Source organism: Lonchura striata, chromosome Z, assembly GCF_050655825.1.
Source record: "Lonchura striata isolate lonStrDom1 chromosome Z, ASM5065582v1, whole genome shotgun sequence".
NCBI lineage: Eukaryota > Metazoa > Chordata > Aves > Passeriformes > Estrildidae > Lonchura > Lonchura striata.
Genome location: NC_140740.1, coordinates 61,607,165 through 61,632,988, shown reverse-complemented (window position 1 = coordinate 61,632,988; position 25,824 = coordinate 61,607,165). Strand labels below are relative to the sequence as shown.

General features: G+C 39.0%; 1 protein-coding gene and 1 long non-coding RNA gene across 2 annotated transcripts in view; both read right to left on the bottom strand.

The window, feature by feature from the left end:
- RASEF (RAS and EF-hand domain containing) overlaps nt 1-11,749 on the bottom strand; it is a 28,782-nt gene extending 17,033 nt beyond the window's left edge. The window contains exons 1-3 of the mRNA XM_021534473.3: nt 11,277-11,749; nt 1,126-1,272; nt 255-345 (exon numbers count right to left, since the gene is read on the bottom strand). Coding sequence (XP_021390148.3) covers nt 255-345; nt 1,126-1,272; nt 11,277-11,644 — 606 coding nt within the window. The 5' untranslated portion in view covers nt 11,645-11,749. The remainder of the gene's footprint in view (nt 1-254; nt 346-1,125; nt 1,273-11,276) is intronic.
- Nucleotides 11,750-16,177: 4,428 nt separating this feature from the next.
- Nucleotides 16,178-25,120, bottom strand: LOC146763862 (uncharacterized). Its single transcript, XR_014951017.1, has 3 exons — nt 23,145-25,120; nt 17,539-17,671; nt 16,178-16,381 (listed from the first exon to the last, which is right to left on the bottom strand). It is a non-coding gene; the product is annotated as an uncharacterized LOC146763862 (long non-coding RNA).
- Nucleotides 25,121-25,824: the final 704 nt, after the last annotated feature.

Genomic DNA, 25,824 nt, shown 5'->3' with positions numbered 1-25,824 from the left:
CTACTTTTGCTTGGTTTATTACACCTAAGAAGATACTCTCTTTAGGAAAGCATTAAAATCATTCATTTTTCATCTCATATATAGCGTTTTTTCATCCAGGCCCTGCTTACAGCAGTTTTGAGTCAGGATCAAATCCAGCCATATGAGCCATATTCCATATTCCATCAGGATCAAAACCACACATGGCCATCAATCCTGCTTAAGATCACTGAGAGTTCAGTAATCGTGAAATACTGTAAATATAAAATACTCACTTCCTTTTTAACTTTATGCTCTGCAGCCTGTATCCGTAGCTCCATCTCTTCCTCTAACTCACTGAGTTGAATTGCTGCTTTGTCCTGAGCTCTAAAATTTAGAAGAAAATATTTGCTTAGGAATTGCCCTCCAGCTTGAAAGAAACACTGTGTGAAACACATCTGCCTACCTCAACTGAAACAAATTAGACAGAAAGACAGAGAACAGTTTAACATTGCCCAGACCTTGAAACTGGTGTGGCTGGGAACCTAAACCCCAAATTATTTTGAAGATACTGGCAAATTAGATTTTAAATAATAGCTGCAAGCTGATGATTAGCATGAAATACATCTGCATTTTTAAAATTAAGTTACAAAGATAAAAGGTGCCTCTTGTTATCCTATGAAGAAACTTCAAAAGCAACTTGCATCACCCACACATGCAAGGTATCTGTTCTGAGCTAATCTGTTTGGTTTTGTCAGTTATGATGTGAGACTGACAGTGCCAAGTAGTTAAAACAGGTAAATACAGTCCTTGAAGTTCATAAAGCAAAAATATTATCTCTAAAATGAAAGTACAGCAGACACGTACAATAAAATTCAAAGTTGCAGCCAAGGAAGAGGAGTCAAAATGTTTTAAGGCATTTAACTAACAACAGAGTCTGCAAAAATTTGGTCCAGAATTTACCATATGAACAGGCAATCATTTGCAGGTTGCTATATATGCTTACACACAAGGGCCTGCACACAAACTAACTTCAAAACTCTGTTTACATAAATACTTTGCATGGCATGTTTTGGCATTAACTCTCAGTAGTCTAATCCAAAGAAGCACGAGAAGAGAAATAAAAAAGAAATTACAGAATTGAACTAGAAACACAATTCACGATACCTTTTTACTGCTATGGCCAGAGTTTCCATCTCTGTGCTTTGAAGTTTGATCTCTTGGATGAAGTTCTTAATGACATGCTCATATGGCTGGATTAATCTTGGTTCTGCTATGTGTATGTTCTGATACAAAACACTGACCTGTTCTTGTCTGAAAAAGAGAGATATGCACATTTTAATGCACTTACTTGGGACAATGTTCTATTACAGTTTTGAAAAACTTACTACAAATTAAGATATTTCGCTCTTTGACTATTTTAAAAATTAGCAAGCTAGATACAGGCTTTCAACACTCAGTACAGCATGTCTAAATTCTTTAAATTATGTTTACCATTTCCACTTCTCCGATTTAATATAGTTACTGGGAAAAAAAAAAAAAAAACAACACTAAAAAAAACCAAACTGCCTAATGAAGTAACATTTTTACTTTTCTTCATAATGTAGTGAAGAGAATGCCGCTGGAGTAACCCACAATGTATATCAAGTTTCTTGATTGCTCTAATGTTAATCATAATCTCTGAAGAAACCTAAGCTTTCAGGAGGTTGCATAAGAATTGAAAATGGGTATGAATGCCAACTACCTAAGTTAAAAGGGGAAGGAGATAGAGAGAGGTGGGCTGTAGGCAAAATAAGAATACAGCTCTTCAGTTCCACACAAATTATTCTGGTCTATACCTAATCAAATTTGTCATTATAAGAAGTTAATTCTGTATATGACTGTGAAATTCTGTATCTGTCAAGTGAAAAATGAGATAGATATCTCATAAAGAAGAAAAATAAACATTTCTGTATGTATTTTAGTTGTTAAAAGCTCTCCTGAAATTCATAGTGAAAAGTTGCCTCAATGCAGGAATAGTATATTCTGATTTCTATTTAATCTGGACTAATTTACATAGATTGCATACTGTTCTAATTGTCAGAGCAAAGAACCTTTACAAGAAAAAAAAATAGCCTAAGAGCCAAACCACTATTACAAAGTCTACTACATAAAAAGCACTGATTTCTGTTCATGCTACTGGTATGTCATGAAAACCTTTGTTTCACCTGCTAGGTTCCAATTCCTGGATTACATTAGGCAACATACCAGAAAATATTCTGTAACAGAATTTAGCTGTCCTAAGGAAAACTGAATGTGATTGACATAGATTATATACTAGAACATGAACAGGTATTAAACAACTTAAAAACCAAATGGAAAAAAGGAACAGAGTAGATGAAGTCTATAAACGTGGAAAAAACAGGCCAGTAATGAGGAAATGCAAATTATCAGAAGCAGAAATACAACCAGAAACAATGTTTTGCAAGTTCAAGTCTAACACCATATTAACATCACAAATACATGCCCTCTTTTTGTTGCTAACAAAAGCTTGAACCCTGATTAAACAATCCTCTTTGTTAGACAGCTGAAGTTTTCCTATCTTCAGTGAAGGTAGTGCTACTTAATACATTCACCATTATACATTCACACATTATACCAACAATTGTGCAATTCAACAAGTGTATATTCTCTTAATTTTTTCTCACTTGAAGCAATTCTACAGCTTTGATTATCAATGCTGGTCGAACATAATTAAAACAGTACCACAACTGTTACTATAGCTCAATTCCCTTTTTAACAATTTAACAACTTCAGGATACTGTAAAACTTGTTTCCAGCTGAAATGTTGACATTCATTTTGAGATAGAGAAACATAAAACCAGCACAAAGAGATAAAGATTTACTGATGCCTGAGAAATTTCTATGTACATACATGTTTTAGTGTTGCAAGGTATTTCCTTTACAAAGATTAATCCTGTATTACCTGCATTTAGTAAATAAAAATCTTCCATTGTACGCACACAATTTCTTTTTCAAAATGTATTCTAAAGAGAGTAATGTTGAAGTTCACAAACAGTAGCAATAATGAACAGATTTATCTGATCATCAGGTGCTACAAACTTGTATAAATAATATAACATTAAAGAAATCCTCAAATGTATATTTATTCAATTAATTATTTGCATTTAAAAAACTGTTATAAGGACATTTCCAGAATCCACCTGGAGGCCTGTAGTCACTGGCATTCTCTGGGATCAGTACTGGAATCAGTCTTGTTCAACTTGTTTATCAATGACCCAGATGAAAGGATAGGATGTACCCTCAGCAAGTTTGCTGATGGCACTAAACTGAAGGAGTGGCTGATCCACCTAAAGGTTCTGCTGCCATTCTGTGGGACCTTGATAGGCTGGAGAGTTGGGCAGAGAGAAACTTAAAGAGCTCAGCAAGGGCAAGTGTCAGGTCCTGCAGCTGGGCAGCAAAAGCCCCAAGTGCCAGCACAGGCCGAGGGTTGTTCCTACAGAGCAGCTCTGTGGAGAAGGACCTGGGACTCTTGGTGGATCACAAGCTGTCCACGAGTTGGCAGTGAGCCTGTGCCAGGAGGGCCAAGGGTATGCTGGGGTGCATCAGGAAGAGCATGGCCAGAAGGTCGAGGGAGTTGTGCCTCTACTTGGCCCTGGTGAGGCTGCATCTGGAGCACTGTGTCCAGTTCTGCTCCTCAGTAAAAGAGTCAGGGAGCTTCTGGAGAGGGTCTAGCAGAGGATCACAAAGATAATTTGGAGTCTGGAGCATCCCTCTTATGAGGACAGACTGTCAGAACTGAGCCTGTTTAGTCTGGAGAAGACTGAGTGGGGATCTCATTAACACATATAAATATCTGAAACGTGGGTGCCAAGAGGATGGTGCCAGATTCTTTTCAGTGATGCCCATCAACAGGCTAAGAGCAATGGCCCTAAACTAAAACAGAGCAAGTTTCACCTCAACATGAGGAAAAGTCTCTTTGACATTGAGGCTGGCAGAGCACTGGAAGAAGCTGCCCCAAGATACTCTCCCTCTCTGGATACATTCAAAACACACCTGGCAAGACTCCTGTGTAACTTGCTCTTAGCTGACCCTGCTTTGGCAGGGAGGTTGGACTGGAAGATCTCCAAAGGCTCCTTCCAACCATAACTATTCCGTGATTCTTTTCAAAGTATATACACCCTGAGATCAGTTAGTTGGTGATAATAACGCCAGGTTGTGGGTCCAGTACCTGTATGGGCTATTCACTTTAGAGTGGCTGTCACGATCCTTGTTGGTATCTGCCAACTCAGAATATTCTGTGATCTGGAACTACACATGCCTGAATTTAAGATAGAAACCAGTCGGTCTGTAATGCTGACCCTCTGCCACACAGCTAAGTCTGCTTTAAGATGCAGTAGTCAGAAACCCAAAGTAGTTACTGTGAGGTTTTAGTCTCCCTCTGGGATTTAAAAAAAATTTATATTTCATATCCCTTTTTACCCCAATGACCAGCAACCACACAGCTGGATTCAAAATATTTCAGTAACATATTTTTAGGAAGCAGTACTTAGGCTTAGGAAGTCAACCAATATCCATACAACCCAACAATGCAGGAGTCTGGAAAGGGCCTGGAAAGATCACAGCTGATCACTGAAACTCTCAATGATACTTATGAGTGCTTCTACAGCAATGATAGAGGATGTCTTAATTAAAAAGTAGGCTCACAACTACCACATCAACCAAAAAAAATCACAAAAAAACACCAAACACAACAACAATAAAACAGATGAAAAATCAAAGACATGTAAAAAAATTAGCAGGATTACTTAATCACCTATGATTTCAGGAAGACATAATACAGTTTCATGAATTGGAAAGATTGTCGGTGATTTAGTCACTCCAAGTAATCATGAATCCATGATGAAGGCAGGCAGCAATTATATGGACTCTATATCAACATGCAGTAAGTATTTGCAGATTATTTGCTCCAAATTGCCATTTTTACATTTTTAATCATTCCTCTGTTTTCACATGCTTTGGTGAATATCAGTGACACTGCTGCAGCAGGACAGATTAGCTGCAATGAATATTGCCCAATTTGTTTGTCGTCACTTCTTCTTGCATACATGCTATTTCTTTCTGCAAATTCATTAGTTATTCAAAATTAACTATCAAAGAAGATTTTACAAATGTATTTCACCAAGGTGACTTGAAGTCTGAATAGTCTGTCCTTTTGCTAGACAAAATGCTTCAGCAAAGTTAATCTCAAATGCTTGGACTTGCTCTTTAAACTGGCTTTCCTTGAAATTCTAAATTCATTTTTCAGTGTATTTAGCTGCAAACCTATAAGTTCCACACTAACACAGTTGTTTAGTGTGGAACTTAAAGGTATTCACAAATACTAATGCATAGAAAAAGCATTAGTATTTTAATATATGGCATGAAAGTTTGTCACTTTGCTCATCTGGCACTATGGTTATACTACTCATCATACATGAATTTATTTCTATTGCTTCTGCAAAATGCAGACACCAAACTAATAATCCACAAAAAGTAGAGCATTGTGGCCAAGGACTACTTTGGCTTTACCTTACCTCATCTCAAAGGTTTTATAACATAAACCATCTGTAAAATTAGTACTTAGTAAGAGTAACTGGTCAATATTTGCACAGCTTCACATGAGTTAACTTCAGCAAAGTTACAGTATTCACATGATTTCACAAAGTTCCTATGAGAACTGCAGAAAGAAAATAAAACCGCTCTGATTATAACGCTATTTCTAATATGGTAAATTTAAAATACCATGGAATAGAAGAGGAGAAGAAGGAAGGCAGAGAGAGGACCCACACCAAAAAAAAAAAAAAAAAACATAAACACTGATTTTGGGGATATCAAATATTTAGATTATGTTGTGTTATAATTTCCTTTAATCCACACAGCTATATTAACCCTTATCAATTCATAGTATTATTTCTGGTTTGCTGATTACACAGTGACCATTTGCCTAATAATCCACAATCTGAATACTGTTCAGAGAAAGATGATGGAATTTTTCAACTAATAACAACTCCAGAGTTGCTCAGTATCTTACATGTGCTCCCTGTGCATCACATATGCTTACATGTGCATCCAGTCTGACCCTAAGGGAAGTATTTGGTTTTACAACACTATTTTAATGATCCCTTTCTACTGTAGGTCAGCTGGTAAAATTGCTCTGATCACTTGTAGAAGTTCTGTTCTGGTATGGACATGAAGAGATGAAGCATAATGTGGTCTGAGCTGGGTGGTCAGAACAAAACAAAGCACTATGCATCTGATAATTGTCCTTACACTGGAGACCAACAGCCTCTGTGTGTGCCTCCAAGAGACTAAGAAGTACTTTTTTCTGAAAAGCAAACACACTGGACATGCTGACTGGTAAATCTAGATTGAGTGCCTGAAGGAAAAATAGATTACACAGAATTCTAACATGGTGTAAAATTGAAATATTTGTAAACTTGAAGCACTGTGGGTTTTTTAATACTACCTTTTCTTTTTCTATATCTGCCCCTTCAGAAACAGTGTTCATTTAGGCTGCATTAGAAGAAGATATTCAACTCAGTAACCCCCAGCTGAGACAGACCAGCCAAGGTCTGATTCCCAGAGGAAAGATTTTTAATATTTCCAAAGCATGAATGCTGTTCCCTTAGAGGTGATTTAGAGCCAGTGGAGCAGCAGTGGAAAGGTCTGTGGGACAGACAGGGAAAGATTAAGTCTGTGGAAAAGGAGAACACCTCAAAGACATTATGGCAAATGATCACATGATGATACCAGGAAGATAATCCAGGAAAATGAATGCTACAGTGTTTAAGTTAGTTGGGACAGATGCTGTTTTGATTAAAGCAAAAATCAGAAGAGCAGTAAAACTTAAGGTAGCTCAGAAAGTCTTCTAGCTCACAGAAAGGCATTCACCACATTTTCAGCAGAGCACATCTCTCAAAACCCTGTCATGATATGTATTACAAGACAAGACAACATTCCCATAGAAGAGATCTCCTCTCCAACACTGGCAAAAAAAAAGATGCAGCATTTGGTTTTTCTGAGGATTTTCCTTTATCCCCTCTCCAGGGAACATGCTTCAGCTTCCAAGGAAACCTCTCCAGTTCTGACATCATGGTTCATCATCTCATGAAAGTAAACACAAATTGCTGACAAAAGTTAATACCGTGCTCTATATTGACTTCAGCAAAAATTTATGACAGCAAGACCAAGACACGTTTTGGATGGGTTTTTCATGCAGCAGAGCTTCTCTTCTTTGCTGTAGTGCAGCAGTACATCCTATGAGCCTCACCTGTTTTCACAGTTTAAGTAGCTCACGTTAAGAACATGTATGTAAAGTATGCTTTTCTCATTTTATCACATCCCCCAGATCCACATTTTCTATACAGCTCCAGATGACATGACTGGGGACACCCTGTTACATAATCATATTAAGAAACTTCGGAATTGTATGAGGCATAAAATCTCACAATCAGGCAGCACTGAAATCTGAGTCTAATGAATAGTCAGCTTGGCTGAAAGTACAAGGTACAAAAATAAAACAGACCCAAAGACTGAAAAGCAAAGCAATGGAATATGAAGCCTCTCAGTGGCAGCAGATTTAACTAAAAATAGGGATACAAACTTTCTACTTCAGATTAATCCACCCATTCATGCTCCAATTAATTTAGTTCATTTTCCAATAAAATTATCCAATTTGCCAAATATTGCACAAAAAGTTGCCTGGAAGAGCTTTGACAGTCCCAAGCCTTTGTTCTTCCTGACTGAAATATTTGACATTGAAATTTAAAAATCTGTTTTCTAAGAAGTTTTTTTGCCTATAATTTATATAGAGAGAAATGCCATAGCATTCTTAAGTACAGGATTTTTCTTGTAGTGTCAGAGGATGTTAATTTATTCCTTACACAAGTTGAGGAATGGAAAAGGATTGCCATTATACATGATTGACATTCCCACACACTTAAAGGAAAATATCATTCTATTAGGAGCATGGAGGGAACCTTTTATTCTTACCACTGAGATTGGCCACAAGAAAGAATGCAACATCCAGCTACACCATCAAGGACTAAACACTTCCAGTGTGGCAGTGCATTGAAGCACTCACTGTCTGGAGCACCAAAAAGGTACATTTCTTTTTTGTCCACTCCTGTGCCATTGCAAATACTTCCTAGAAGAATAAACTAACACACACGGCTGACTTCTCAATAAAACAGATCTCCAGCTGGCAATTCACTATAAATACATATAAACTAAAGGCACTGCATGATTCTATGTTTAATTACTCACTATTCCTGATTAAATGTAACAACGCAGAAGGGTAACTGCATTTTAAATTAAATTAATAACAAACAAATCAAAATAGCAACAAGAAACAAAAAACAACAATCAATCCTCTGTACAATTCCACTAAAGTCTGACTTCACATATGAGGTTATCAGCCTGGAAAGACCTTCCACCATTTTTTTTCCTAGAGGCAAATTGCCTACCAAGCACAAGTACAGGCTAAGGCAAACAATGCTTTGACTCACAGTACCTTACCAAGAAATCTAACTTAATTTAGTAAAAAAAAATCTGTTCAAGTGACGAGGAAAGGAGCAAGGCTGCAAAGAAACTCTTTGATGTAACTCTGCCTGTTTAATTGCAAACAGTAAAACCACAGCTTCAGCACAGACTTAAATCTTTTGAAGTATAACCCAAAAGGACTGTGCAACTGATACACCAAACAGCAGAGGTATGATCCACCCTATAATAAAATTACCTTTTGCAGAAAAAGTAATTAAATTCAAAATACACTTATAGTAATATATGCTAATTTTAGTATCTGGTGATAAATAATTTTGCATTAAATGCCTGCTACTACACTGAGGACTAGGGCAAGGTATAGACCTGTTACTGGGTTTCACACCTCATTATGGAGGGTATCTATGCTTTTTAAAAGTTCAGTCACACAAACTGAATTTTCAGTTTCTGAAACAGAGACAGAACCACGTGTATCGTGGAACTTTTCCCTTTGATTTCCATGGGTATTCACTCAAGCTGAGGAGTGAGAGACCACAGGTGTTTACTGTGGCATTTTCTCCTGCCTTCAACCCTTATCTCACTACTTCCATTTGCTATGCCTTGTTTCTCTCTGTGTAAACCCCAATAGCATCAAAGCACATGTGCCAGTGTCTTGCTAGTCTGTGGCCACAAGGCAAAGCACTCTGAGGAACTGAACCCTAAAATGATCAAGATAAAAACTACACAACTGAGATTAAAAAGTATGGACTACCAGCTGCACTCATCTGGCTTTGAGAAGTTTCTCCTTTGTAATTACTTTTCTCACAGATGTCGATGTCACAAGTATATGAAATCCCAGCACAAGCATGCCAACTCTTTCATACCACTGAAGATGCAGGTGTGTTCCAAGCCAGTTCTAGTTTTCAAAGTACTGTCTTTTCCTGAATAAAAACTTGAAGTGATAAACAACTAAAACAAATAATTTAAATAAAAAAGATAAATCTCTTTTTTGAAGTCCAGCTTGTACTTTGCTTGATTTTCTGCTTAAGATTCCTCAGAGAATTTCAATTTATTCGTTACTCATGTAAGTGGACCTAATGATTTTATTGGGACTACTTACATGGGAAAAAACCTTACATATATGTTCCAACAAAAAAAAAGACATGGGCTACAAATGGAAAAAAAAAAAAGTTGAGCTGTCGAACAGACCTTGTTCTAGCACTTCAGGATGGGAGAGAGAAAAAACAGAGGGCACACTGTTTTTCAGCTGACACACACGTTTAATGAATACAGCCAACTGTGAGGGATGTTCAAATCTGAAACTGAAAAAGAAACATTTACATCAAACTATGGCCTATCTGATACTATTTAACCATCAAAACTTAGCTGTTTTCGGTTTTTATGTAAAAGAGCCATAACACTAATTACATTGTCATGATGAATTTAGCAAAACTACCAGATGTAGCTGCATCGTGCAGCCAATTAAAGCTGTTCCCCTTCCTATTATCCTTTTAGACAATCAGACTATACTGGAAGTACTGCTGCAAACAGTAACCAAGATACTGAAACAGAACTATTACCAAGAGGAGACAGATGCTTTCACAAGTTACCACTGTTCATGACTCAGATTTTTTTTCAGCTCCTATTGAGTTTCTGACTTCAGGTTATTAACTGTGTCTGCAAGCTTTCAAACAGCCTTTTGTTCTTTAGAAAGCAAGTGTCTAAGAGGGAAAACACCATGAACAAATTAAGACCTGTACAAAATTACTGATCTGTCTGAAATGGGACAGTCCATTAAGACTAAAGAGTAGACCAGAAAGAAAAGAAAATTTACTCCAGATTTACACATGAGCAGCAGGTTGAGTAACTGAAAAATTCTCTGAAGAAACTTTTTGCCTCCTAACCAAAAGTATTTTTAATGTGGCTGGAACCAAATTGGTATAGGTTGGAATTTAAGGAGTATTACATAGAAACAACATAGAGATATAATCACATGCATGACTTTTTTAAACTTTCTTGACTAGCTGCCAAGTCCTGAAACTCCGATTACTTGTTTTCCACCATAAATTACAATTTTAAAATGAAGGAGAATCACTCTGTACTTTCTATGGCCAACATTTTCATATTAATTTTGAGCACCTCAGCTTTCAGGCAGATTCCTGAGAGTGACCAAAATTCATCTCTGTACACTGGAACCAGTCCCGTACTGACAGACCCGTGGTAAACGGATTTAATCTCCAACAAAGCTACCATCATTTGTTTTCATTTCACTGAGCCCGAGGACAAAAATTCTCACAAATCTCAGCGAGCCCATCAGACCGAGAGCCATATTTACCAACACCGTTAATGTGGAGGCAACGATGTTGCTGGTCAGCCTTTACCAGGAAAAGACTGACTGGGCAGGAAGAAAAATGCTGGGGGCTGGTCGGAGAACAGCACGAGGAAAAAGTTCCTGCGGAGCCAGCAGAACTTTACATCTCGTGCGTTCTAGCAGCCAGACTTCCCCACGTGGGTCGCCGGCGTAACAGAGCAGAAGAAGCCAGGAGTGGCTGCAGGCTGGATAACAGCGCTGGAAACCACTCCAGCCGGGAAGCAGGTGTACGGAGGGCTCGCTACACCTGCAGGCACAGGGGGCGAGGGGTCAGGCTACTCGGCCGCTCCCCAGCTGGGATTGCATCAGCGCCGGCGGCGGCTCCGCCAGGAGGGCCGGCTCAGCAGCGGCGGGGCCGGGGCGCCCGCGGCTCCGGCAGCTCCGGCCCAGCGTCGGGGTGGGAGGGACCGGCGGCTCCGGACCTTACCTGGGGATGTACCTCGCCTCGTCCCCGAGCCGCACCTCGAAGTCCCTCCAGGGTTGATCCAGCCCCGCGGCGACCCAAACCGCTGACGCCTCTTCCTCCTCCATGCCCTCGCCTCCCGGCTCGCTGCCAGCGGGCTGCGGCCGCGTGGCGCCGCGGAAGCCGCGGGCGAACTCCGGGAAGGTGATGGCCCCGTCGCGGTCGCTGTCGAGGCGCTGGAAGATGGCCTCGGCCTCGGCCGGCTGCACCCGCAGCTCGGCGCAGAGAGCAGCGAAGTCCTCCCGCTCGATGCGGCCCGAGCCGCGGGCGTCGCACGCCAGGAAGAGGGCGCGCAAGCGGGACAGCTCGTCCCCCGCCGCCTCGGGATCCATCGGCCAGCGCCGGGGCCGCGGAGGCCGGACCGCGGGGAGAGCGCGCCGGGACCGGGCGGGCGGCTGCCCTACCTGCGGCTCCGCGGGGCGGGCCGGGTCCTGCTCCGCCCCGGCGCCCCGCGGGGCCGGGCACGGCCGGGGGGCGGAACGCAGGTGGCGGCTCCTTCCCGGGGCAGGTCCCGCGCCGGCTGCTGGCACCGCTCCGCTGCCCCGCGGAGTGCAGCGGCACGGGGCTGCCCTCGGGCCCAGCGCGTTGCGAACGGCACAGGTTCAGACAGCAACGTAGGGTAAAAATTATGTCTCACCCCCCTGCAGCACTCAAATGTGAGTCCTGATACTATGCGGTCACCGTAAGGTGTTAAACCGAACTTCCGTTTTCCAACATAATAAAAATACTCTCTCTTCACGTTCATGGAAGACCCAGAAACCACATGATGACACAAAGTTTGAACAGATAAATTCTCGTTGGCACGAATAGTCTTGGAGTTATACCTTGTGGGTATGTGCTCACAGATGTCCCACCAACAGTGATTTAGAAATGTGGACTGTTAAAGTACCATCTTAAACTGAAAATGCAAAAGATGCATTCAAATCAATAAACTAGAGGAGACAGTTTTCAGTGCTTTCTGAAGAACTAGTGTCTTTCTTGACAGAGAAGTCAAGACAAGAAGAAGACAAGTCTTCAAGACAGGAGTCATTATATCTTTCTTGTTGAAGTCAGACTCAAGACTCAGATTCCATTTGAATCTAAGGGATATTTTTTTAATTATTATTTATTTCCCTACACTTATTCTTGCTTATGCCTATCTGCAAATGTAAATTGTGTTATACCACAGAGTGATAAACAGACTACAAATCTAATGGTCAAAACAGTATTTCCTTATTGATCAAAACATAGCCTGATTATGTGATCTAGCAAAGCACAAATAGTCTATCTTACCTCTCCTCAGAATAAAGCATATACTGTAAATGGGAATGATCAACTGCTCCTTTGCCAAAGATGTGAAATGCCCACAAAGGGCATTTTTACATTTTACCTCTTTTTTTTACAGATTTTGATTATTAACCCATCAGGATTAGGCAGACAGCCAACAGTCTTCTTCTAGACAATAAAGAGTTTTGTAAAATGTTTCCCATACTTTAAGGAAATATAGCTGTTAACCAATTTGAAATATAAGTTTTAGCTTAAAAGTATGAGTAGCATAAAGACTTAAATTTATGATTTTGCACATTTTTTTATTACATTTCCACCACAAAATTGCAAAACTACTAATAATAGTGAAGTGGCTCATCATCAGTTTCTTAGTGTTTTAGTAAAACAGAATTAATTTAACAAAAGTATTCTTCCTGTTCTAGGGTCTTTTATTTATCCATAAAATTTTTATAACTAAAGTGTGCCATGGAGCCCTTAAGTGTTGATGAAGGGTTGTTCAGCCATCAAAAGAGAGAAATTTCTCTTGCATATAAAACCCAGCTCTGTTTGTAGGAACTGGGACATTTGGCTTTCAGAATGGGCAAGCTCATGAAGTGAACTGGAACAGCCTCATCCAGGTCTGAGTGTGTCTGACTAGCCAGACAGGGAGTTCCCACTCAAATCAATGTGCTCACCTTATTTGCCTTTTTTTTTTTTTTTTTTTTTTTATGGTTTGTTTTTTGGTCTTTTTTTGTTGGGTTGTTTTGTTTTTTTTTTTCTTTTGTGGCTGCAGATTTATGAGTTGAACATTCATCAGCTATCCTACCCACTCTTTTATATACTCTTTTGTGTATCTTTAGTGATAGTCACTACCTTGGGCTGCTAAACTTCAGACATGTAGTCCCTGTTATTTTTTTTAAATTTTCTTTTTCCTGTTAGAGAAGTTTTGTCACACAAATCTCAGGCACTTGCATGAAGCACAGTGTATCATTTAGCACTGCCATGGCATAGGTATGCTCTGCAAAAGAGATCATGCTTGCAATAGTTCATGATAATACACAGCCCATGCTTGCTTGGCAGGCCATGGTTTAGTTGAATAGTTCTGACCCAACTGCACAAAGATAATAAATGGTTTATTTGTTAACACCAAAGAATGAGTGGTAAGACCAGGATTACCAGCAGGCAATGGCAAAACAGTGCTTTCTTCTGAAATCATGTCCCTTTTCTTAGAACAACTTAAATTAAATAAATATGCAAGTACAAGGCATTGTTTATGTGTCATAGTAGTTTTAAATTCATGCATAAGATACTGAAGATACAGATATACCATGCACTAAATTTTCATGTGCCATGAAATTCAAAAGCGAGCCCAAGCACCTGTTTGGCTGAAGAGGCAGAAGAGAAAATTAAATCATTCTCAGGAACTTTAGAGAGACCTAAGGCAACAGATGAACAAGAAAGGATTCATTGTATCACTACTAAAGAGTACTATTGTACTGAGTGGAAAAAAGTGGATTTTGACACTGTTACAGAGACAGAAGTGTTACAGACTGGAAGAGGCAGATAATCCAGAAAAGAAAGGCGTGGCAACACATGACAGCAAGACCTATTGTCCCATGAAGCAAAAGAGCAGAGGAGCTGAGCTGACCACTGGGATAAACTATGGAACCTTGGAATGCTATTTGAATGCATGTGGTCTCTGAAGGTAACTATGCAGAGCTATGCAGAAGCCCAAAAAAGCTGGAGTGCTGTGCTCCAAGCAGATTCAAATGCCTGAAATAGAAACCCTCTTCCCATCCCTCTCAATGTATTCTTAGGAACTTTACATACATATTAAAGGAAGATTTTAACTTGGAACATCAAGCATTTAAAAGTTAGGAAATAGGACATAAATTGGAACAACTGTTCACTGATTTACTTTTTATCATTGTGTTTGTTGGTCTTGGGCTTTATCTACAATGTCATCTGTACTGTTCTGATCTTCTGCTGAGGACCGAATATATCTTTTGGATAGTTTCTGCATACTTCAGCTAAATTTCCCAGCATTCCCTCTCTGCTTGCAATTACTCTCTTATTCACCTTTTTCTGTTTTATATTAGGACAGTTTAAGCAATTTAGCATAAACTGTGCAATCTACTTGGAAAGTACATGACATCAAGAGAGCATAAATAAAACAGAATCAACCAGTGATATTGAAAACAGTTCATATCACACACAGGTATCACATTAACCACAACACCCTGAAAACTAATTATATAAACCTACTCCAATTTCTCCCCCCCGAACACAAACTTTACCACCTCTACAAGTCACTATACATCTCAAAGCATCACTATCCCAGTGTGGCTTTTACAACTACATCTATACCTTTTGTACCTACTTGGCCAGGACCTCTTCATCAGGAAGGGAAACAGTGGGCACAGGCACATTGTCCTGGGTTGTAAGATAAGCTTGTATTCTATTTACCATCTGTTGATGGTTGGGCAGGTTTGTTATCTTTTCCAATAACCGGTTTTGCTCCTAAGAGGTAATGGTTTGTTAGTGGGCCATTGACTGATTCAATGCAGGGCTGGTAACATAACACCATCCTATTGTGAGATGTTCCACCCAGAGGGGGAAGCCAAGCACTCTTTTATTGGATATAAGGGGGTACCTTTTTGGGGACAGAGCAGCTCTTTACTTTGGGGGATTCCCGGAGAAGCAGCTCTCTTCGGCGGCACTCGCAGCGAAGCAGCCGGCGCACGCTGAGGCAACGGCGGCGGAGCTCGGAGGCAACCCCGGCGCAGAGGAAGACCGGCCCCACTGCCACCAGATCTTCAGAGGAAAACTATACCCTTCAAAAGATCACCACTGCAGCTGCAGTTCATCAGCCTCTGCAAGGGGAGAAATCGTCCCAGCAGGACTGCTACTGGCACCCCAAATCCTCAGGTTGTGGACTTTTTCACTGGTTTTGTTTGTACCGATTGCATTTGCCTTTTTAAATTGTTGTCTAGTTTTCTCCTAGTAAAGAATTGTTACTCCCATTCCCATATCTTTGCCTGAGAGCCTTTTAATTTAAAACTCCTAGTAATTCAGAGGGAGGGGGTTTACCTTCTCCATTGCACAGGAGGCTTTAGCCCTCCTTCGCAGACTCCTGTCTTGTCGAACCAAGACACACATGAAGGACATGATGTGCAGAGCAGAGTCTGGGAGTTCTCCAGGAGATTGGCTGTGGTAGTGGTTCTTCCTACTAGTTTCCATTTTCTGCTATTCTCCCTTACAATGTCTTCCTTTGTACTCTTTATTACATAGATGGCATTTTCTTTGCTTTGGTGCATTAAAATGTGCTTTGATGGCATTAAACTTACTGTTTACCTGGTCCTATCCTGGCATGCACTCTGTGTGAAACACATAGGATGGGTACACATATTAAATGCCAAGTCTGGACAGATCACAGAACACTTCTGCATGCTCTCATTCCCTACTGCATGATTTTTAGTACTACTGAATATGTTTCACCCTCAAAAAGGCATAATCTGTCTTTAAAAGCTTTATCCAGAAAATTAAAAAATAATATTTTGAGAGAACACAATTTTATGCTTTAACTTAGTAAAAAATGACACAAAAAGTGACAATAAAAGTTCTTTGTCTAAGAAGAGGTATATTTAAAAGTAAAAAATGTTTCTCAGGATATACAGATATTTTTTTTATTCTCCTAAACATTTAGCAATTCAGGCAATGAAGTTGTTAAAGACCTTCATGGTATTATAACACTTTAACAAACCCCAGATCATGACTCCAGATCATGAAGTATAAATAAATCTTTCAGATGAAGAATCTTCAGCCTGAAAAAGACAAAAGAGACCCTTGATATTTAAATATTAAAGTACTCAAGGTGCTTTCACAGAAACTATTAATTACTGGCAGTCTTTTTAAAAGCTTGTCTGTATGATCAACTGAATAACCACGGAGATGCTGAAATGACTGATAATGACTGCTGGGACTAGTTTGGACATGTTAGCTGTCGTCCTCATGCTGGTCTAATAAGTTCTCCAGCCCCCAAAAAATAACATTAAAAGATTGACCTAAAGACATGTTTTTACATGGCCAATTCTCAAAATCTGTAATGTTTTTGAATAACATAAGCAGCTAACAAGAAATACTTATGAATTTTATCTTTTATGGGAAGCCTCCCTTGATTTGGGTAGGCTACATAGTTTTTTCAGTTTTAAAACTCAAAACCAAATCACATCTACTGATGAAACTTCTTTGTTCTTAAAGAAATGGACATCTCAAAATGCAATTCCTTATGCGCAAATCCTGTTAACAAAGAGCACTGCTGAAGACAGAAGATAGAAGTGTCCTTTTCAGGACAGAGATAAACAGTGTTAGGTCAAACAGACATGCCTCCTTCCAGTTAGGATTAGCTTTGACCTTTTTCTGCAAAATTATGCCAAAGCTCCTTTAAAACACAGTTTCCCTTGTAAACACAATGGCCACTGTTTCACCCTCTACCTATCTCCCTTTCTTGCTCAATGTGTTGGAACATTTCCCCAGAAGCAGAAGATTCAAGTTTAAATCACTGCTTTGCCAGAAGGATATTAAGGTTACCTTTGTTATTTCTAATGCAAGTGTCCTAACCACAGAGATACTGAAGAGAGTGATGGAATTGAGAAGAATACAGCTGCTCAAAGCCACTGTGCCAAGTGTCTGTGTTTTACAGTGCATTATAAATAGACAAAAATAGACTTTGGTGAAAATGCTAGATGACAATTTTCCATATGCCAGTTGATCACTAATCCACCTTTTATTTCTCTCTGTCTGGTCCAAAAAATCTTACATTATTTTCACAGATTCTGACCAGATGGTTTCTATTCAACCACTTGAGCATCTGTAAGACAGTCTGAAACATATTTGCTTACCTAGGGCAAGAAATACTTAAATCTGATCAGACAGAGAGAAAGGCTGAATTAATGTCCAATCTTGTGTGTAATGCTCTTACCTTCATGTTTCTCCTTAAAGAAGACACACTTATTCAGTACTTCTTCCTGCCAGAGTGGCTGCCACTCTTTCACATTGTAAAACCTTCTGCTATTCATGTTAGACAAACTCTGTGTACCATCAACAGGGCAGGCCTTAAAAGAATGAGGGAAGAATGTTTTACTTGTGGATCCCAAGAGGGATGCTTGCTGTTGAGCTGCTCAGTGCCCACAGGGCCATTGGACATTCCTACAATTTGAGGCTTCTGGGCAATTTTCCTGGGGAAAACATCACTGGCCAATGCCCCATTGGCAGCAGTTTTGGCTGGGGACAAGGTTTAACCCCAGCCAGCAGCCAGTTTCCATGGAGCCACTCACTCACTCCTCCACCAGCAGGATAAGGGACAGAACTGGAAGTGAGAAAACTCAGGAGTTGAGACAAAGACAGTTTAATAGGGAAAGCAAAAGCCACACACTCAAGAAAAGCAAAACAAAGAAATCATTCACTGCTTCCCGAAGGCAGGCAGGTGCTCAGCCATCTCCAGGAGAGCAGAGCCCCATCACAAATTAAGTGATCTGGGAATATAAATGTCATCACTCCAAACACCCCTTCTTCCTCACACTTTATGTACTGAACATGATGTCATATGGTCTGGAATACCCCTTTGGTCAGCTGGGGTTACCTGTCCTGGCTGTTTGCCCTCACAGGCTCCCAGGCACCCCCAAAGATCTCACCAGTGTGACTGCACAAAAAAGGTCTTGCCTCTGTCTAAGCCCTGCTCAGGGTTAACAATTTTTATGTTATTAACCCTGTTTTCAGCACAAATGGAAAGCACAGCTCTATGCTAGCCACATGAAGAAAATTAACACTACCCCAGCCAAAACCAGATGGTTTCTGTCAGTCCCCTTGACTTCAACTAATGATTCTGTAATTCCTCATGTTCTGAAACTCAATTACCTATGCTGTTCGATTGTTTAGAGAAATTCCTGGCATTGGTTGAAACACAGCTAGCATCTCCCCTGATTCTGTCTTAATGAACACTTAATCCAGTTTTAATGTGGCCACACTATTTTGGAAGGTAAACCCAGTTCAATAATAAAGTGTCCACTGACCTCAGTGCCAGAGAACAGTCCTTTTTCTTAAATTTAAAAGGGTAGGAAAATTACCTGTGTAGGCCATTTTATTTATAAAAGGTCAGAATAACACTTGAGATGATAATCCTATTATAATTTACTTCCTGAATATATTGCACTTTGACAATAGTTCAAATCTAAATGCTGAATAATTGTGAACATGGCCATGAACATTTATTTTTTTGTATCATGAAAGAAATAAAATAAGTGTATTAAAAAACCCTAAGTTACTACTTACTACAATGCATGACCAAAAAATATTACCATAAAATATTGGAGAGGTGGACAAAAATGAAGATGTAGTAAAGCGTTCCTAAAGGAACTTCTAAACAGGAAGCATCAAAAAAAATTTATGGGGGATTTAAACCAAAAGAGATTAAAGATTACATTACTCAGAGCAGAAAAGTAAAACAACCCATAAAATAGTCACAATGTTATAAAGCACACTAATTTTTCATTTCTACCAATTTAAGAATTCTTTTCTCAGCATGGAAATTGAAAGAAAAATTCATCTCAGCAACACAGTATAAAATCAGACAGGAAAAAAGAGAATTAATCATATTGAACATTTCTTCCAACAAAGGGTTATTAAAAGAGGGTTGCCTTTCACCTGCCCCCAAAGCATAAAGATAAATATTATGTTCTTATGAGCCTAAATCCTTCAACAGACTTGATATACACTTTCCTCAATAGTTACACAACTGGAGAAGGCTACAAAAATAAGTATTCCATTTTTTTTTTACCTACATCTGAAATTACCTCTTAGTAAATACTCAAGAACTCCTATGAGAAGTTAATTCTGTGTTTGTAACATAAATGCTTTTGGTGACAGGGTGACCCTCCTTCTAAAGCACCTGATTTCTGAAACCCAAAAATAACAGCTGATGCACGCTGTTCAGTGCAGCTGCACTGAACTAGGCTTTAGCCATGGTGATGTCTAAGTGCTTTAGCTGGCTATACTACAAGACTAAAAGCTGTGGGATATTGTATTTCATACTACTTGATAGCTCTGTGACAGTTGAATGCACTCTGCTGACTCCTGGGGTTTTTCTCAGAAAAAAGAGCCATCGCGTTCTCCCATCTAACACAGGAGGAAAAGCATCTCATGTGACTGTTTTCAGTAGAAGTAAGAACAGTCCTAATTTCAAATAGTCATTGTGTACTGATAACTTTCAAACTAAAGCCAAGGATGAACCAGTAAGTAACTTTTCCTTAAGGAAGGGTGGCATAAAAGAGAAGACATTGTTTTAGTTTCAACTCTTCATTTGTTTGTTTAGTGGTTTACCATTAAAGCTACTGCTGTGCAACAGGAGCCACCAGAGATCTCACTTGCAACTCAAGCTTCATACGGATCAACCTCCTTCACTGAACACATTCTGTATCCTGCAGCAAACCTGACTGTCCATCCCAAATGAGTCACACAGGACAAGGTGATAGGTTTTTTATAGCTGCTTTAAAATGGCAAATATACACCCAGATAAGAAAGTCCCTGTTTAAATTTCTCATCATAAGCTTGAACCTGCACTGTGCTGGAAACTTGGTATAATTATTTCCTGAAACTAGGAGCATATAAAGAAGAGCATTTCTCCTGAAGAGAATTATATGTTACTTATACATCTTATATTACTTCAAACTTTATTCTTTTTTCTTATTACCAGTTTCCATTAAAATATTTCCTTCTCTCTGATAAAAAAACTTTTTTGAAATTATCTCATCTATTCTTTTTTCCATCTTCCAAATATTTTCATTCCATTTGAAGAAGAAAAGAGACAAATCTATTCTTTCATATTCTCTACCCATAATGCCATTTCTACTATGCCATTTCTACTATTTTAAGAAAAGAGGAGCTCTCCTCTCCATGCATTGCATAACTACTTCCATCTGTCTTCATATTTTCCAACACTAGAGTCCCTTCAGTCTTAGAAAATTCGAGGGACTGAAGTAAGAGGGGATTCATATTTAATACAAGACCTAGATGGAAGCAGAGGAACAGATATTTGAAAGTGATGAAAGAGCAGTTGGAGAAGAACTGTCAGGAGTGCCACTGAAACTTTAATTACAGGATATGGATCCTGTCAGGTTTGTTTATATTTGGTTGCACTTGGCAACCACCTGTCATGCAGCCTTATGTAGATATATAGGAAATTGAAGGATTCAATTGTCAAGTTGGCATATGAGCCCAGTGCTTAACCAAGCTAGTTTAAAGCCAGGTATCCCTAAAGGACATGTTACCAATCATGGTGAAGAGTTTCCTGGGATAACTGTGACTGAGTTATCCAGCCCAGGAAAGCAGAAGTTTCCTGTGCTGGCCTGTCTAGATCAGCTGGAGCACAGCCCTGCAGGGCTGCCCACGGGGCCCCTGTGCTCCCCTTTCAGTCCAGCCATCAGACTGCTGCAGGCACCTGCCAACATCACTGTGGGCCACTCCAAAATCAACTCAGTACTTCTGCTTTCTTAAACTGTGAAATTCAGTTAGCCCTGTGAAACATACAGTGGCTACACAGGTTGTATTTGCCAGCTGTGAAAATCAGGCCAGTCTTGAAGTTGTTATGTAAGTAATTTATTTTAGATACCTCACTTGTAAGAGGAAACTCAGACTAAAGATTGTGTCATAATTCCAAAGGAAGATAATGTTTTCATTATGTTGTGTTTCGTACTGTTAAAACTAACTGAAGCCTGCCATGAAGAAATGTAAAACCACACACACAAAAAAAATCAGACTCCTGAGAGGTAGTCTGGAGAGTTAGATGATCCTGTGGCAAGGACTTGTACCCTGCTGGGCTTCCTTTAGACTGGCCAGGGCTCTAGTTCATTATGAACAATTCCAATTCCAGTTGACTGTGGGGAGCAGAGTCCTGTCTTAAGCTTTGATATACATTAATTTATAATACCCAATACTGTGTGATATGAAACAGGAAGATCAGATGAAGGATAAGCAGTTCATCCTATAAAAACAATTTTATGTTATAGAATCAAAGAATCATGTCAGTCTAAATAAATAAATCAGTCAGATGCAACCTTAAAATAAAACATTTAAGCAACCTCAGAGCATTTAAAACATGCATGATTTCTTTGTGGAAGGAAATCCAATATATGGGCAAGGATTTGTTTCCCTCAGCCTAATTTGTAACACACATTCTTTGCACAGAATGCTGAAGAAGTGCTCTGAGGAGAGTGCAGCTGATTACTAGTACTCTCCTCTCTTCTTGCTAGTGTAATTTTTTTTTTTAGGAATGTGCCATATAAAAAAAAAAACAACCTGTTGAATTATGAAAAACAAATCCTTCCCTGGAATGTGCTGCCCAAGTGGTAATAGTTTTCACTGGATGATATTACTACAATATCTGAAGTATGTCATCCTTACCAACAAATAATGCATAAACTGATTTCTCAGGTATGAACTGCTTCAAACAGATAAAAATTGGTTCCTATTGCTCAATTTCTCACAATTAGTTTAACTGAAAACAACTGATACTGTAATGAAATTTCCAAAAACCTTTACAAAATGCAGTCTTTAGGAACTATGAATTACCTACCCTTGAGAGAGATCAGATATTTCCCCCATTTTACACAGAAAACTGCTTTTCAAATTTGTAAGACCTACAAGATACCACCCTGCTATGTGTTTCAAAGCATCAAGTCCTGAAGAGAAGGAGACGATGCTTAGTACAGGACTACCACGTGTAACCTATATGCACCACCTTCCCCCAAGAGATCCTCCTTTTTTTCCCTAGAAACTTTGTACAAATTGAAATTACAATTTGTCCGCATGATCAGGATTTTACACATGCCTGGCAGCCTGATCAAAACAACTGCTTTCTGTCCTTAGCAGACATTAGGACATCCCAGGCTCCTGCAAATATAGAGGCAGCGTGTGCAGTGAGCCCGCACCTCTCCCATGCATGGGACCCTTGTGTACTCAGTCCGTACAGCTAACACGGGAGGTTCCAGTCTTGTTCCACTTGCCACCTATGTGCTGACCACTACAGTGTCTGTGCTCACATGTCAGTGTTTCACAACTGAAATTCAGGTAGCTCACAGCCTCACACTATCAACATACTTGGGTGATTAAAATGTACTAGTTATTAGCATTAGTTAAAAAAAAAAATTTTATGATGTGATACATTTTGGTCTTAACCCAGTTCTTTTAATATGCATTCATTTATATGTAAGTATATATATTTGTATATATTGATGTAAAAGACTGTAATTTTAGACAAGATTAACAAAAGTGGAACCATTCACATGCTTATGAGAATGAGAAAGAAATTTCCTTACAGAACATTGGTTAAAAACATGTCTATTAAGAGGACTATTTGAGTACTGCTTATCTTTTATGTAGTTAGTAAGCATAGAACCACTCTGTATTTACTGTATGCACAGAAACTCACCAAAAAACCCCAAAACAACAAAAAAAAGCAGTTCCCACAATCCTGGGAAGCAAAAGGGATTTTAAAAAAGTCCTGCCAAGAAGATATGAACAGAAAAGACTTACACAACTAAGTCATATGGGGCAGAATGCCCAGGGATGAGGTGGAGTCACTGTCCCTGGAGCTGTTTACAGAAAGACTGGATGTGGTACTCAGTGCCATGGTCTAGGTGACAAGGTGATGTCTGGTCAAAGGTTGAACACGATGATCTCAGAGGTCTTTTCTGACCTAACTGGTTCTGTGATTCTCTGATATACGGCAGCTGGTTGGCTAATGTATGAGGTTAGAAATAAGTAGCTGTCATCAGTTTGGACAGAAACAGGATGACATGCCCCTTCAGCTGGAAGAGTTAGTCCTGACAAGGAGGACTGATACACTCCATGCTCCTGTACAGAGCTGAAGTGTGCAAAACAAACAGAAATCCTCAGTTTAGCCTGCACTGAGTTCAACTACATCAGGCAACTCACAAGAATGACATTCACCAATTGCCCAAACACCATCAGAGAAGTTTTCTATCCCCTGAGGTCAGACAGGTGCTGAAGTCACGACTGGATTTCATGACTGAATTTCAATTCATTTATACTTGTTGCACACTGAAGATGTTCTGAACCAGCTGGATTAACTCCTTGTTAGAGTCAGAGACCAGCATTTCCTCCCAAGAAATCACAGTGAGAAATTTGCTACTGAATAAAATATATTGATTGTCTGAGCTATTAAATCATCTACCTCCTCTCATGCCAAACAAGGCTTTCACCTAAAACTTAACTCCATTGCATTTCAGAAGAAATCTATATTAACGTCTTCATAACCCTTAACTTCATTCACATGATTTTTTATTTGCTGCTCTCCACCCTAAGCAAGCATCTGAGGAAAAGGACTGGCCACTGGCTATAAACAAAAGACAAATAGGCCTCATCTGGCTGAGCTTCTCTGTCCTCTGCGTCACACTTATTTGCAATAATGAATGGAATGTCAGAAACACACACACATACAAACCACAGATATAAATGTTTCTTAATTCCATATATTACAAGAAAATTGAATGACAAGCCAGAAAGGCTGCTCCAGATTACTCCTTTATCTGCATAGTTGAAAAAATGTCACAATTCACGCCCTTAATTTTTCTGTTTACTCTTTAGATGCCACACAGCCAAGATTCCTTTTATCACAGGGCGACACATTCATTCTTATATCTTACTGTCAAAATATTTAATGTAAAAAAATTATTTTGTTTTTTAACCAGGAATATATGTGTAACACACATATGCACTCTACTCCTGCTTATTAGATTTGTGTTTTATGAAAAATATAGAACAACTAAATTATTGCAAAAATTAGCAGATTTTCTCTCATTCTCATGCATCTTGTTGCTTTATTTCTCCAAATATCATGCTAACATAGCTTTCACTGTTAACAAACCCTTAATGTTTCACAGTTTGATTGTTTTTCCTAGCAAATAATTTGCCTGTTATATATTCTGAGACATAAAATTCATGTAGGTTGATATTTGGGTCCTTACACAACATATCAACCAATTTAAATTGTATAAAGCCAAGAAACAAGCCAATCATACATTCAGTTCTTCTTTTTCATGTTTGATTAGCTCTGTTACAGCACAGAATCCTTTTAGAGGAGAATGAGCAATTTTAAATCTGAACAGTCAGATGGTGACATACTCGAGCAGTACTAATTCATATTATGATTCTTTAGTTTCAATGTATAACTCATAAACACATCTGGAATGAAACCTGATCTCTCACAGATGGATGTAAATATATGTAAGGCCAAGGGATTATTAAGGAGTTGTTCCTTACTGGAGAGTAGGGAAATTTATGGGGGTTTGCCTTGACTTGTCTCAAAGCTGTGGCCAGGTCACTTCTCAAAGCTCAATCGACAGTAACAGCTCTGACATAGGTCTGTGTTTCTCGAGTGTGAAAAACACAACTCCAAACAGCTGTAATGTGATTACCCTCAGGTAATCACAACCAAGCTGCTAAAACCACTAGGTTATCACCAGGTGTTATACCATGTAGAATAAAGATTTAGAGCTCTGCAAAACAAGCACTGTTTTGCAGCAGCTACAAGCCAATTTCAGGGAAAGTTAAGGAAATTTTTCCTTGCACATTATATTACTATCCACCTTCTGATGTAAACACAGTTGTGCACAATTTTACTGAGGTCAAAACAGATGATGAAACTTCAAAGCCAAAAACTTTTAAGCTTTTAAGAAGAAATTTTTAAGCCAAAAGAATCTGCATTGCCACAGTAAACTGATAATTTTACTGCACATGGTCATTTGAATGGCAGTTATCTTTAACCATGTTTTTCCAACAGGATATTTGAAGTATCATCAGTAATATGGGATCCAAGGGCAGAAGTACCTTGAAAACTGAAATGCAAACATTGATATCTATTTCTCCACTCCTGGAAGGAAAAAAAAAAAAAAATAATGGAAAAGGGAACAGAAAAGCAAACACAAGACAACAGCAAAAGAAACAACAACAACAACAAAACAACCCAAAACTGACAATTTCAATGGTTTCAGATTTTTCTTTTTTTTATAGAATTTTACTAGCACATTTAAAAATACATAGGTATATATAAATATAGAAAAGTACATGCATATACTACATAATTTTCTTACAAAAAGTGTAGAGTTAGATGTGAAAAATTAGCTGTGTTTACATTACCTTATGTGTGTTGTTACATATTTTATATGTTGCAAAACAAAATAAATATTTCTGT